The following is a 15,514-nucleotide window of genomic DNA, read 5'->3' on the forward strand; positions in this document are numbered from 1 at the left end:
ATTAAAAACACAGGCTTTGGAAAACAGTTTTAAGACATTCATGGGATTGCTCAGTACTGAACCCATTATTATGCCTTGTTCTTTCTTTAGGTGAATGGAATTTGTTGTTTTGTTTGTTTGGTTTTTTACTATAAACTCCTAAAATAATCCACAGTCCCTGAGGACATGGGCCACAAAAGCAGCAGTGCCATAATTCAGCAGCAGTAGATCGGCCCACAGTGAAAAACCCTAGTTTGCTTTTCTTGTCCCTCCTGTTACCTGTCAGGGCCTTGGTGTCGGCCTTCCTGCTCTCCCGGTCCCCCTTCTGGGCCCACACATGGACCGTGTACTCCACGCCCGGCCTCAGGCCCGTCAGGACAGTGCTGCTCTGCTCCTTCCCCACGGGAACCTCCCTGGTGTCTCCATCAGCAGAGGTGTAGCGCACCAGGTACCTGTCGATGACAGCCTGCACCGGGTCCCAGGAGACAGTGGCCGTGTTCTCTGTCACCTGCTTGGTCACCAGGTTTTGGGGGCTGTCAATGTCTGAAAAGAAAACAACAATCAATGTGGAGAAAATCACAGTCACCTTGCTTGGAGTGACATCCTTTCATGTTTCATGGGATTTCCATCTTGCATGCTCTAACTGCATCATGGACATATGTCTTTTTTCCCCATAAAGACTTTGACTCCTCAAGGAGAAAGCACAGTAGACCAAAACCCGAGTGTCTGTACTATTACCTCTACCAAGAGTTTAGCAAGACAAATTTCTTTCTTCATTCATTAGGCATATGTCAAATGCCCACTATATACAAGGCATGGGACTAGACAGTTTGCAGGGTTCAGTTGAAGAAGACATGGTCTCTGCTCAGTTCAGTTCAGTTCAGTCACTCAGTCGTGTCTGACTCTTTGCGACCCCATGAGCCGCAGCAAGCCAGGCCTCCCTGTCTATCACCAACTCCCAGAGTCCACCCAAACCCATGTCCTTTGAGTCAGTGATGCCATCCAACCATCTCATCCTCTGTCATCCCCTTCTCCTCCTGCCCTCAATCTTTCACAGCATCAGGGTCTTTCCAAATGAGTCAGCTCTTCGCATCATGTGGCCAAAGTATTGAAGTTTCAGCTTCAACATCAGTCCTTCCAATGAACACCCAGGACTGATCTCCTTTAGTATGGACTGGTTGGATCTCCTTGCAGTCCAAGGGACTCTCAAGAGTCTTCTCCAACACCGCAGTAGCTAAAAATTTTGTTTCTAGCATCATGTCAACAAAGACCTCTCAGTTCATACAAGATGATTCTACTAGCCAGATGCCAATATAAACTCCCAGAGGAAGAGGGCTATGTTCTACTTCCCTTGGGGTTCCCACTGCCTAGGAGGGAGAAGGGCCCATGGAAAATGCTCAACATATGTTGTTAAATGAATCGGCAAAATTAAAATCCAGTTTTAATATGCTTTAGCAGATCATAGATTCACTTGTAATGCTGGTTTGCTGGCTAAATCACAGTACAGAAATATAATCATACACCTCTTTCACAATAAGATGAGAATATAACCTAGAAGTTATACCTGAAAATAACACAATATTATAAATCAACTATAAAAAGTTCAGACATAAACCCATGCACATGTGTGTGTGTGCTAAGTCACTTCAGCCATGTCTGACTCTTTGTGACCCCATGGACTATAGCCTGCCAGGCTCCTCTGTCCATGGGATCCTCCAGGCAAGAATACTGGAGTGGGTTGCCTTGCCATCCTCCAGGGGGTCTTCCTGACCCAGGGGTCGAACCTGCAGCTCCCGCATTGCAGGTGGATTCTTTACCACTGAGCCACCAGGGAAGCCAGAACATAACATAGAAATTATCCTTATCCTCAAATATCTCATTATAGTAAAGCAAACCACATACAACTATTCACTTTGGTAGATATAAAGTCTACTTTTTGAAGTTGAGTTTTGAACACATTACAGTTAATATTCATGGCATTTGATTTTCATTTTCTGTTTCCAATCACAAATTCAACAGGAGAGCCTTGATACTGAACAGAAGACTCACACACTCAGAAGGTCCAGCACTGGCAGGACCTGACCATCAATCACAGCAGACTTGTAGCTTGGAGGCTGCCAGGTGGCCCTGACTTGTAAAGAAACCAGTTAAAGGGAAATGAGAGATGGAACATGCAGTACATTATGATGGAACACCATCCTGCTCTTCCATAAATCATCAGCTCTGCCAGTTTTCAGTTCAGGAAACCAAAACTAGATGAGGCATAGCCTTAGCATGACAGGCCTTACATTCCCAAAGAACAGTGCTCTGTTACCTGTCGGGGCCTTGGTGTCGGCCTTCCTGCTCTCTCGGTCCCCCTTCTGGGCCCACACGTGGACCGTGTACTCCACGCCCGGCCTCAGGCCCGTCAGGATGGTGCTGGTCTGCTCCTTCCCCACCGGAACCTCCCTGGTGTCTCCGTTAGCAGAGGTGTAGCTCACCAGGTACCTGTCGATGACGGCCTGCACCGGGTCCCAGGAGATGGTGGCTGTGTTCTCCGTCACCTGCTCGGTCACCAGGTTTTTGGGGCTGTCGATGTCTAAAAGGTAAAGTACACTATTAGCAAGCACCAGAGAGTGAGACCATGTTCCTTGGGGTGAGGCAGTCTCCATTCTTATGGTTTTCCTGTCTCCTGTGTGGATTTTTAGTTGTTCATGGACGTAGGTCTTCTCACCACAGCTGGACTCTTGGATCATCAAGCAGGTGGCACAGGACAGCAGAATGGGCACCAGATCCAGAGTCAGAAGAGCTCCATTCCAATCCCAGCCCAGGAGGCAGAGGGGAGGACCACCAGGAGGAGCTACGGGCTGGAGCCAGCAGACCTGGGCTCTAGGTCCAGCTCGGTCATCAGCCAGCAGCGGCCCTGCACAACTGTGCCACCCCTGGCTGGGTCTCCATCCCTCATTTGTAAAATGTGGGCCTTGCCAAATAGATTTTAAGGTACCATAATATTCCATGAATATTCCATGAATCATCAGCTAACTTTGTGACTTGTCGAAATCATTCACGTCTCTGTATTTGAGGTTTCTCAACTGTAAAATGGGGGTATTGATTCCTGCTCTACCCATCTCAATGAATTCCTCTGAGTACCAATGAAATGAAGAATATAATTCTCATTCATTGCTGGTAGGAATGTAAAATAGTGCCACTGCTCTGGAAACAATTTGGCAGCTCCTCAAACAGTTAAACATAGAGGTACCATATGACCCAGGAATTCCACTCCTAGGTATATAGCCAAAAGAATGGAAAACATATGCCCACACAAAAATTCGTTCATAAATGCTCACAGCATCATTATTCACCATAGCCCCAAAGTGGAAACAACCCAAATGCTCATCAACTGACAAACGGATAAACAGAATGAATTAGATCCATGTAATGAAATATTGGAGAAGGAAATGGCAACCCACTCCAGTGTTCTTGCCTGGAGAATCCCAGGGATGGTGGAGCCTGGTGGGCTGCCGTCTATGGGGTCGCACAGAGTCGGACACGACTGAAGCCACTTAGCAGAAGCAATGAAATATTATTCAGCAATAAAATGTATGGACACAAGCTACAACATGGATGAACCTTGAAAATATTATGCTTAGTGAATGAAGTCAGCCACAAAGGGCCACATATTCTATGAATCTATTTATATGAAATGTCCAGAATAACGAACTCTCTACAGACAGAAAGTATGTAGCTTCCTAAGGCTGGAGGAAGCAGTGCTGGGGAACAACTGCTAATGTCTGGGGTTTGTTTTAGGAGTGATGAAAATATTCTGAATTAGACAGTGATGATGGCTGCTCAATTCTGTATATACTAAAAACCACTGAATCACACACACTATAAAAAGGTGGACTTTATAGTATGTAAATTATAACTCAATAAGTCTGTTCTTAAAAAATGAGAAACAGAGATGAAAGAGTGTTAAAAATTATGAACCGTTACTATTTAAAAGTGCAATCTTAGGATCCTCAGAATGGAGTACACAGCAATCAAAAGAGAATTTCTCCACTAAGAAAGCAATAAGACTTCCTTGTTCCGAAGAGATCGCAGCGCAAGTCATTTTCCTAAGGTACTTACCTCACAGATCCTAACATGTGGCTTCTTTCTTTCAAGAAGAAATATTTAATGATTGATCACAAAGTAAATTCACAGTTGGAGGGACAGTGGATAGATAAAACCAATCACCATTTATCTTTGCAAGATAAAAGTATGAGGCCAAATGTGAGCCCCTTATTTTGATGTAATGTGTAAAAAGGAAGTGAGGGATGGTATGTGGTTTGGCAGAAGTCTACCCTCCTGGGCTTCCAGAAATCATCAATTCTGCCACTGTCAGCTCAGGAACACAAAACTTGACCAGCCATTGACTTTAGCACGTCAGGGCTTCCATTTCTAAACAGCAGTGCTCCCTTACCTGTCGGGGCCTTGGTGTCAGCCTTCCTGCTCTCCCGGTCCCCCTTCTGGGCCCACACGTGGACCGTGTACTCCACGCCCGGCCTCAGACCCGTCAGGACGGTGCTGGTCTGCTCCTTCCCCACCGGAACCTCCCTGGTGTCTCCATCAGCAGAGGTATAGCGCACCAGGTACCTGTCGATGACGGCCTGCACTGGGGCCCAGGAGACGGTGGCCGTGTTCTCCGTCACCTGCTCAGTCACCAGGTTTTGGGGGCTGTCAATGTCTGAAAGGAAGATGCTGATCAATAAACACTATTCACAGAGTGAAATCTTGTGGCCACGTTGCTTGGGGTGGGGTAGTTTCCTGTTCTCATAATTTTCCTATCTCATATGTCAGGTTTCAGCTGTTTCATGGACATAGATCTCTTTATACATCCAGACTTGAGGATTTTCAAGGAGGAAGTACAGAACAGCAGAATGAGCAGTAGACCCGGAGTCAGGAGAGCCGTGGCCCTGGACAACCCAGCTGTCTCTGGCTGGACCTCAGTTTCTTGATCTGTAAATCTTGCCTTCAGGTTGTATGGTCTCATGTACCTTTGAGCCCTACTGGTCCATGCATGCATCTAATCTCATAAATTATTAACTTGCTTTGTGACCCTGGGCAATTCACTTCACTTCTCTGCATCTGTAAAACGGGGGTGTTCAATAGTTATTGTACATCTCTCCAGGGTAGCTCTGAAAACCAAGACCAACAAACGTCATGTAGAAAGGGGTCTTGACTATAATATGGTTATCAGTGTTTATGGGAAAAAAAAGGCATAGGGAGATAACATGAGTACATATTCTGTAGAGTTGGGTATCATAGGACTTAATAACATGCCCTTTATAACAGTTTCTGGCACAGAGTGCATGTCCAGTGACCACAAGCTATTTTAAATGATAGCAGTTTGTTGACATTTTACAAATGTACAAGATTATATTTCTCCATACTGCACATAGATAATGTATTCAAAAATGTATTCACCAAGAGAATAAGAGCACTTCTCTGTTCCACATACAGGCATACCTAGTTTTATTGTGCTTCTCTCTATTGTGCATCATAGATATTACACTTTTCACAAATCAAAAGTCTGTGGCAATCCTGCACACAGCAAGTTATTGGCACCATTTTGCATTTGCCAACAGCATTTTCTCACTCTATGTCTTTGCACCACATTTTGGTAATGCTCATAATATTTCAAACTTTTTCATTCTTATTATATTGGTTTTGGTGATCTGTGGTGAGTGAGCTTCAATGGTACTACAATTTGCTGAAGGTTCACATAATGATGAGCATTTTTAGCAAAAAAGTATTTTTAATTAAAGTATATACATTTTTTAGGCATTATGCTATTTACATTTCATAGACTACAGCGCAGTGTAAATGTAACTTTTATATGCACTGGCAAACAAGAAATTCATGTGACTTTCTTTATTGTGATGTTCACTTTATTGCAGTAATGTGGAAACAAACACAATATCTTGGAGATATGCCTATAGTTGATTGCAAAAGCCATTACCCTAAGGTCTTATCATAGACTTACAATCATATGTTCAAGTAGGACCATCCTTATCTCGGCTTAGGCCTGACCCCAAGAAAATAAGTATCTACATTCCAACCTGAGGGCCCAAAGCCAAGGTGGGTACAACAGTTTTGTGGCCTTTGATTGATCAACCAACTACAGACTATGAATGAGGTTGGAGAGCACAAAGAGGTGGGACTTACAGAGTGGATTTCTTTGAAAAGAGTTACACGGAGAGTCCCATGGGTGAGGGCCAAGCCTCGAGTAAACAGTTGCAATAGGATCCCTTGCTGACCTGCACAGGTATACTCTAGAGCAAAAGTTCTCAACCAGGGGTGAGATCAGTTCAGTGTGGGATAGGGAGGCTCCTGGCCCCAAATGGGTACAGGTCAGAGATGCTCCTAAACATGCTACAGTGTACAAGACAGACCCCTGCAACAAAGAATTATCAACAGTGCCCAGGTTGAGAAAACATGACCAAAGCTTAGGGAACACCATGGGCTGGTGTCTGACCTGTGCATAAAATATCTGAGATGTGAAAAAACTGCTGGTTGCCTTGCTGCAGAGAAAGGAGACGCTGCAACGTTGGGAAAAGAAAAAAAAAAAAATATATCTGGCTGCGTGGACAAAGGGTGCATGTGTGTTACACATGGACCAGATGTGGACCAAGGCAAGGATAGCCCACCTGGGGTTACTTTAGAAGCTATGGAAGGGAATCACCCAGAGGGGTGAAGAGACCCCACCAGAAGGGCAGTGGTGGGCACCCCCAGATGTGTGAGCAGAGAAAGAGGAGTGGGAGACCAGTAATAGAGGTACAGGTGCCCACAAGATCACTCCTGTGAAAGAGTTGAGGGAAGAGGACAGATGAGCTGTCTCTGAAGAACCCAAGGAAGTGTTCCATGAAGGAAAAGTTGGTTTTAATCCTTGTTGGGCACCATTGACAGACTCAAGCCAGCTGTGACTGTTACTGTCAAGTGAGATCTCTCACCTCTCCTCCTGCTGACCCCTGAACTCCCACACACAAAACATTAATGGGTCAGAAAGTCTAGCTAGCACTCTGGAAGAACAGTGCTTGAAGAACAGAAGAGAAATATAAGAGAAGCCAAGCACACCCACTTCCGTGGCAGGCAGTCCGCCCACGAATGGCCCAAGCTGGTGAAGAAGAGCAGGTTTAACTTTCAATAAAGTATGTACAATTACTTGGATGTAGATATCTTAATTATTAAGATGAAACATATTGGGGGCTTAAAGTGACTTAGACATTTGCTTATTCTGAACCAATAAAACACCATCATTTCTTCCAAAAATGTTCATCCAAAGGGCAGAAACAAAAATAAGCACTGTGGAAAGGCTTTAAACTGGTGAGGAAGGAAGAAATTTGGTTTTGGATCAGCCCATCCCTCAGCACGGTCATTACTTGTGCTTTCTTTATATTTATCCCTTATGAAGGGGAAGGTTTTAGGTGTAAACAACAAAGCAGGTGCACAGATAGACAAATGACCGTGAGCAGGAACGTCAGTGTTGAAAGCCTAAACTTTGGTCTTTAATCAAACAGGACAAGCTACACATTCTAAGAGAAGCCACACCATGGAAGAAAGGGGTACACAATTTCCTACGCAAGGATACAGCCTGCTCATCCTTAAGCCTCTCTTTCTGTTAAGGCGAGAGAAGGAAAACCAATCTAGACAGACCACGAGTTTAGCAGTGACATAGTACCAATACGTGCTCCATTACCTGTCGGGGCCTTGGTATCGGCCTTCCTGCTCTCCCGGTCCCCCTTCTGGGCCCACACGTGGACTGTGTACTCCACGCCCGGCCTCAGGCCCGTCAGGACGGTGCTGCTCTGCTCCTTCCCCACCGGAACCTCCCTGGTGTCTCCGTCAGCAGAGGTGTAGCTCACCAGGTACCTGTCGATGATGGCCTGCACTGGTGCCCAGGAGACGGTGGCCGTGTTCTCCGTCACCTGCTCGGTCACCAGGTTTTGGGGGCTGTCGATTTCTTTAAGAAAACATTTGGGAAAGACTAAGCCTTGAAGCAACATAAGAGATACCCATCACCCCATCACAGAGATTTTTATCTCCTAGAGCCCTCTTAGCACAAGACAATGGCTTTCCCATCCCAGATTCCCTGGTGGGAGTCAAGGGAGAAAGTAACCCCTGGTTCTCCACATCAAAGGACTCTTCATTATAAAGCTGACATACTTCTTTAGCTTCCAACTCTCTAAAATGTGGGAGGAACAATGTCTTCTTAGCAACATTATGGCACATCAAAACAATCCATTAAGTATCTGGCATGATTTTGGGATATCTAATTTACCATTCTTTCAAGGACTACTTCCCAAGCAATCGTTATAGAAGTACTATCATAATCATTGCAATGACCAGATCCTATCAGTATCTTGACTGAGTCTGCTAAAAACACAGCCACTGCACAGCTTCCCTTCTGCCTTCTAGGCGGCTGAGTGGCTCCATGAGTAGCTGTCACATCAGGAAGGGCAGCACGATGAGATCACCACTAGAACTCACTGTCTCATTTGAGCTTTCAGTCTCTGCTTTGCAAAGTCTCTCAACTCAAGACACATCTTTTGTCACCATGCACACCCAAATCCACACCCTCAAACTTCAATCTCCATTGACCATCTTTCTCTTATTACCTGTCGGGGCCTTGGTGTCGGCCTTCCTGCTCTCCCGGTCCCCCTTCTGGGCCCACACATGGACCGTGTACTCCACGCCTGGCCTCAGGCCCGTCAGGACGGTGCTGCTCTGCTCCTTCCCCACCGGAACCTCCCTGGTGTCTCCATCAGCAGAGGTGTAGCGCACCAGGTACCTGTCGATGACGGCCTGCACCGGGGCCCAGGAGACGGTGGCCATGTTCTCCGTCACCTGCTCGGTCACCAGGTTCTGGGGGCTGTCAATTTCTTTAAGAGATGAAAAAGTGTACCATTCGCGAACTCACTAATTTGTCAAAGGCCAGCACACAAACAACCAAAATGGCGACCTCAACAAATTTCAGAGTGTGTTATATGCCAATACTTGGGATAACTTAAGGGTTTAATTAAGCAAGTGGTCTGAAATTTCCAAGAATGAGCCATTTGCGTTTAATGAAAAGTAAGGTTTACAGACAAAGCCTATATTGAGTCTCAACTCTATAAACTTTTCTCTACAAGTTGCCTTTGGATAAAAAGATTTTGTCTTCATATACACATTTCTCCATTACCCTGGATTTACATAATGTGCTCTTTTAGTTCCTGACTCCTTATACTGGAAAGCAGTTACACTTCAATAAATCTTTGCATCAGATCTAATATTTTCTTTTGGAAGAAAAATATCCAATAAGTAGAAGCTGTCAGTTCTTTCCATATAAAACATTATGTCTGAGGCCAGAGAACTGGGAGACTTTTAAAGTGAATGTATTTGATGTCTAGGTGGATAAAAATAATCCTACTTGTCTGAGTTTCTATGCAGTTAAACTGAGTTGAAACCTGGGTTCCACTAGTTCCTGGTTGCCAACTTAGAACAAACTGTACAACTTAAGTCTTGGTCTCCTTGTCTCTACAAAGAAGGAAATATCAGTACCTACCTCTGTTTAAGATGAATGGTAAATGAGATATTGCATAGTAAATCTTAAATATGAGCTCTTTGCTATTACGAATGTCACTTGAGGTATGAAATATCACTTTCTCCTCAAAATGTAAACCCTTAAAAAGTCAAAAATCTAAGGAATTGGGTGTAATGATTAGCATGCCTTTACTCTCCTGTTTCAAAAACCACCTCCTTGAAAGGCTGAGCTTTCTGTGACAACAGCTTTATTTCAGACCTGTACACCATAACTTGCCAGTGTGGCCAGGCCAGCTCGGTGGGATACACAGACAAGGGAGAACATGCCAGAAGGAGCACAGGAGCTCGGAATGTACCACCAACAGCTGACATGAAAGGACAATTTATTCTGGGATTCGGAGCTGCCTTCTCCATCCCAGCCTCATCTTTCCACACTCCACCCCTCACACTGACCCACCCACCATAAACACCACTAAAGATAACATTACCAAGATAAGCTGATGTTAAGCCATGAAAACCAGCCCATCATATTCCCATACCTTGGCTGTTCAGTCGCTCAGTCATGTCTGGCTCTTTGCGACCCCATGGGTTGCAGCGCTCCAGGCCTCCCTGTCCTTCTCTGCATGGACTGCTCCCACTGCTAACAGCCGCCCATCCTTCTAGACTCTTCAGGCGTCACCTCCGCCTGTGGGCTGCCATGACTCCTCTCACCCCTACCTTTTTTCAGACTCCCATAGTTCCAGGGTTATGCTAACACAACATAAGTCACTGCACTTTATCTTTTTCACTTGTCTTCTCTTCCCAGAGGACTGTGAGCAACGTATGAGCACAAACTGTGTCTTCTACCTCTGTATCCCCAGAGCCCGGCTCCATGCCTGACAGCCCCGGCAGCACCGCACCAGTAGCTCCTCTAATCTGTGGTACTTATTCACACCGCCCTCACCTGTGAGCAGGGAAACCTCTTCTTTATTACAACTTTCACTGTCTTAAAAAGGTTGACCCAGGGACTTCCCTGGTGGTCCAGTGGTTAAGAATCACCTGCCAACGCAGGGGACATGGGTTCAGTCCTTGGTCCGGGAAGCTCCCACATGCTACAGGGAAATGAAGCCCGTGCACCACAACGACTTGAGCCCACGAGCCTAGAGCCTGTGCTGCTCAACCAGAGAGGCCACCTCAACGAGGAGCCCGTGCAACCACAACCAGAGTAGCCCCTCTAGCGCCACTCGCCACAACTAGGGAAAACCCGTGCACAGCAAGGAAGATCCAGCACCGTCAAAAATAAATAATAAATAAATGTTTTCTTAAAAGGTTGACCCACGTGTTCTATTCACAACACCCAAAATCCTGGTAAATGGAAGGCCACGTGTAATATAACCCAGGATCTGGTAATCTACGGTCAGTCCATCAGCCAAATCTGACCCACTGCCTAATTACATAAATCAAGTGTTATTAGAACACAGTCATGCCAGTTCATTTACATACTATCTATGGCTGTTTTCTCATTTCAGTGGCAGAGTGGAGTAGACCACCAGAGACTGTGTGGTCCCCAAAGCTGAAAATATTTACTCTCTGGCCTTCTGTAGAAGGTTTTCTGACCCTGACTTTAAACAAATCTAGATCTCACCACCCTTACTGCCAGCTGCTTCTTCCCCTGGAGGAGACAAAGACCATGTAGCCTCAGGAGGCTATGGACCATGAAATGCTTCCAGGTCAAATGCGGATTAACATTTCTGTGCACTGAATGTTTGTGTCTTTTCAAAATGTATATGTCGAAGATCTAACCCCTCATTTGATGGTATTTGGAGGAGGGACCCTTGGGAGGGAATGAGCTTTAGATGAGATCATAAGGATGGGGCTCCCATGGTGGGATTAATGTCTCTCTGAGAAAAACAGGAGACCAGAACCTCCCCTCTCCAGCATGTAAAGATGAAGGAAGCATCTGTAAGTCGAGAAGAGAGCCCTCACCAATAAATGAATCATCTGGCACCCAGATCATGGGAATTTCCAGGCTCCAGAACTGTAGGAAATAAGGTTCTGTTGTTTAAGCCAACCAGCCCATGGTGTTTTGCTATAGCAGCCCAAGCAGACTAAGACACATTTCAAGAAATAAGCACGACTATGATTTATGTAGCACTCTCTATGTCAGGTAGGGACTTCCCTTGTAGCTCAGTTGGTAAAGAATCTGCCTGCAATGCAGGAGACCTGGGTTCAATTCCTAGGTCAGGAGAAGGAAATGGCAACCCATTCCATGATTCTTGCCTGGAGAATCCCATGGACAGAAGAGCCTGGAGGGCTACAGTCCCTGTGGTCCCAGAGTTGGATACAACTTAGCAACTACACCACCACCTCCTCTATGTCAGGTACTTACATGGATTAATTCATGTGATCCTCACACTAACCCAATGATGCAGAGAGTCACATGCCCCATCTAAGAGACAAGAATCTGAGGGACGGAAGTGAAATAAGTTGCCCCAAATCTCTCGGCTAATAAATGGTAGAGCTGAGATTAAAACTTGGATAGTCAAGCTTCTGAAACCATATTCCTAACTGATTATCAGCTTCTCTGAGCATCTTGACACTAAGAGACTGTCCAAAACAGAAGTCTATCAATAGGTGAATACTTTTCTAGGATTCCTGTCATGAGTGTGGGATGTCAGTGGACTCCAGGATTAGGCTTCTCTGAATTCAAAGTCGATGCCAGAGGAGGGTTTAAGCAGAAGGAATGTCTGGGATATACATTCCCACGCAGCCTCAGGACACCTGCAGGCCCCAGCTGAGCAGAATGACGGGATGGAGTGAGGGAGCCCTTATAGTTTCAGAAAGCATAAAGTTAGAATTGGTACATTTGGTAAATGTTGACTCAGGAGGCAAACCATTTTCATGGTCTGAAAGACAGCTCCCAAGTACACACACAGTGCCTGTGCGTCACTGCAAGCTGAGATAAGCATTCAAATTCACTGTCAGCCAAATGTTTTGAGTTTTCATATCCAAAAAAAAAATGAAAATTAGAAAGTGTTCCTCTGCTCTAGGGAGTCGCATGTGGAATTTCAACCCACTTCTGATTCAAATTAAAAGGATGGTCTCTTTTGCTTGAGGTTAAAAAGGGGAAAAATTCATAATTAAGAAATTTAAAATTGCTTTGGCAACCCCCTGCCCCACACCTGCAAACAAAAGAGCTGGTGTTAGGTGGGATTTGGTCTCCTAATTCAAGAATCAATCTTCTCCCTGCCGTGAGGAAGTCTGTTTATTTAGAGATGGGAGAGAATAAGAATGAGAGACGACTCCCCTTCTCCTGTTACCTGTGAGGGCCGTGGTGTCCGCCTTCTTGCTCCCCTGGTTGCCCCTCTCAGCCCACACGTAGACTTCATAGGCCTCCCCCGGCCTCAGGCCTGTCAGGACAGTGCTGTTCTGCTCCCTGGGCACCGCCGTGTCCTTGGTCTCCCCGTCAGCGGAGATGTAGCGCACCATGTACTTATCAATGACTGCCCGGACTGGCTCCCAGGAGACCTCCACTGTGTCTTCAGTCACTCGGTCGGTGACCACATTGGTTGGACTATCAATTTCTTCATAAACATAACACAAGAAAGAAAAATTAGAGAAGACCTTTGGCTGGTCAAGGTTACAAATGTTTCAAGATTGCATTCTTCTGGATGACCTGGTTCCATAGTCTGTGCAATGCAAGACTCTCCGTCATCTATGACAGGGGACAACTGGCCTCTGCTTGAACCCTAAGCTGAGAAAAGTCTTCCTGATGGATATCCATTTTCAGACTGCTGAACACATTAGAGAAAGCTCTTCCAAGTGTGGCCACTTGAAGTGGCTACTCCTTCAAGGATGTCTACCCTTGGTGGGCATGGAGAATACATCTAATTCCTCTTCCCAGGGACCATTCAGCAGGTGGATGGTCTCTTCCTATACTGTGCTGTACTTAGTCACTCAGTCATATCCGACTCTTTGTGACCCCATAGACTGTAGCCCGCCAGGCTCCTCTGTCCATGGGGATTCTCCAGGCAAGAATACTGGAGAGGGTTGCCATGCCCTCCTTCAGGGGATCTTCCCAACTCAGGGTCTCCAGCATTGTAGGTGGATTCTTTACCATCTGAGTCACCAGGGAGGCCTGGTCTCTTCCTACTTCTCCCCTAATCAAAACAGCTTCACCTCTCTAATTTATGCACTTGTAAATTAAAATCTATTATATTGTATTATAAACTTATATTACCAACTTCCCACTTAGTTTCTAGAATTGGCATTTACATCTAGATGTGTTCTTGTCTTTCCCTTTTCATAGAAAAATTCCCAGAACTCAGTTCATTTATTCAACAATTCACTGAGCATCCATTCCATGCCATGGAATGTAATGGCTCTCAGGAATCGCCGATTAACAGGACAGTCAAAAATCCCTCTTCATGTAGACTTCATATTCTAGAAGGACTAACCCAGAACAAAATGTCACAGACACGTTACCCCTCAATAACAGCCTCAGCCCAGAGCCTCAGAAAATTCCTCTTTTCTTCATACTTGTCCCAGTTACCCCAGGGGTTTTCAACCTTTGTCAACCAAGGACACCTACTAAGTACCACCACCAGAGGGTCTACTTCAGAAGGTCTGAGATATGCCCTCACATCTCTATTTAAAAAACAGATACACAAAACTGCACAGGTGATTCTGATGTACATCAAAGGTTGAGGATCTCCACATTAAACCACATCTTCCCAATTTTTGCATATCATACATGTCCACCATTTATCCTCATTATATTTTATCTTACAGATTCCATTTATAATGTAGTCTTTCATCCAAGATGCCCACTTTCCTTTCCAGGTTCTTACCATTTGCAAACTTAATAAGTGATTCATCTGAGTGCACCCATCAAGGTCACTGATAAAGATGCTTGCCCCAAGACCCCGCCTTACATATAGACTGGTATCCTTCTGGGTGAAGACACACAGAAGGGAAAGCTGAGCATTTTTCTTCTTCCTCATCCTGCTCTAGTTCTCTTAGCCAAGGATTTTCCAGCAGAGAAGCTACAACTTTACATAGCTGTGTTCTTTGACATCAGTGCGCTTTTCTTGAGCACAGTGGCTGTGTTTTGTGTGCAAGGAAATGAAATACATTCTATCACCAACAGTGCATATTTTATTTAATAAATCAACTGCCATTTATTAACCACATACTAAGTGCCAGGTGCTTCTAATTCATGACTTTATCAGACCTCATAGTAACAACATAAGGCATTTACCAGGTTCTCCATGTACTAGTTTGCAAAATTAATAATGGTTACCATTCTGAGATCACTAATTATATGCAAGACTCAGAGAGATTAGATAAATTGCCCAAACTACACAGACAGTAAATGGTAGATCCTGATTCCTTCTTTAAACAATCATTGAGTGTCTACTTGGAGCCAGAGACTCAGCAGTGGTATGAGTTAAATTGTGTCCCCTTACCAAAAAGATAAATCTAAGTACTAAACCCCAGCACCTCAAAATGTGACTTCATTTAGAGGTCTAGAGATATAGGGTTAAAATGAGGTCTTTATAGTGGTGGAACCAATCCTTATAAAAGGGGGAAATTTGGACACAGACACATTCAAATGGAAGACAAGATGAAGGCCCTCAAGGAGGAGACAGGCATGTGAATGGGCACCCCAGTGTTCACTGCAGCTCTGTTCACAAGAGCCAAGACACGGAAGCAGCCTAAAGGTCCATCAACAGAGGACCGGGTAAAGAAGATATATATTAGTATGTATCCATATACACACACGCAATGGAACACTACTCAGCCAGTAAAAAGAATGAAATAATGCTATTTGCAGCAACATGGCTGAACCTAGAGAATGACTTCTCAGTAAGTCAGAGAAAGAGAAATATCATATGATATCCCTTATATAATGGAATCGTAAAAAGCCATGATACAAATGAACTTATTTACAAAACAAAAACAGATTCCCAGACTTAGAGAGCAAACTTATGGTTGCCAGAGGGGAGGATGGGGA

General features: G+C 44.9%; 1 protein-coding gene across 4 annotated transcripts in view; it reads right to left on the reverse strand.

Moving 5' to 3' along the window:
• Window positions 1–15,514, reverse strand: part of TNN (tenascin N) — a 104,454-nt gene that overhangs the window by 25,919 nt on the left and 63,021 nt on the right. For 3 of the 4 annotated variants that reach the window (XM_044942805.2, XM_044942806.2, XM_044942804.2), the window contains 6 exons: window positions 12,819–13,082; window positions 8,616–8,879; window positions 7,697–7,960; window positions 4,421–4,684; window positions 2,294–2,557; window positions 259–522 (listed from right to left, as the gene is read on the reverse strand). In XM_044942805.2, coding sequence (XP_044798740.2) covers window positions 259–522; window positions 2,294–2,557; window positions 4,421–4,684; window positions 7,697–7,960; window positions 8,616–8,879; window positions 12,819–13,082 — 1,584 coding nt within the window. The remainder of the gene's footprint in view (window positions 1–258; window positions 523–2,293; window positions 2,558–4,420; window positions 4,685–7,696; window positions 7,961–8,615; window positions 8,880–12,818; window positions 13,083–15,514) is intronic. The other variant, XM_044942807.2, reaches the window with a different exon arrangement.

This window comes from Bubalus bubalis, chromosome 5 (genome assembly GCF_019923935.1).
Source record: "Bubalus bubalis isolate 160015118507 breed Murrah chromosome 5, NDDB_SH_1, whole genome shotgun sequence".
Taxonomy (NCBI): Eukaryota; Metazoa; Chordata; class Mammalia; order Artiodactyla; family Bovidae; genus Bubalus; species Bubalus bubalis.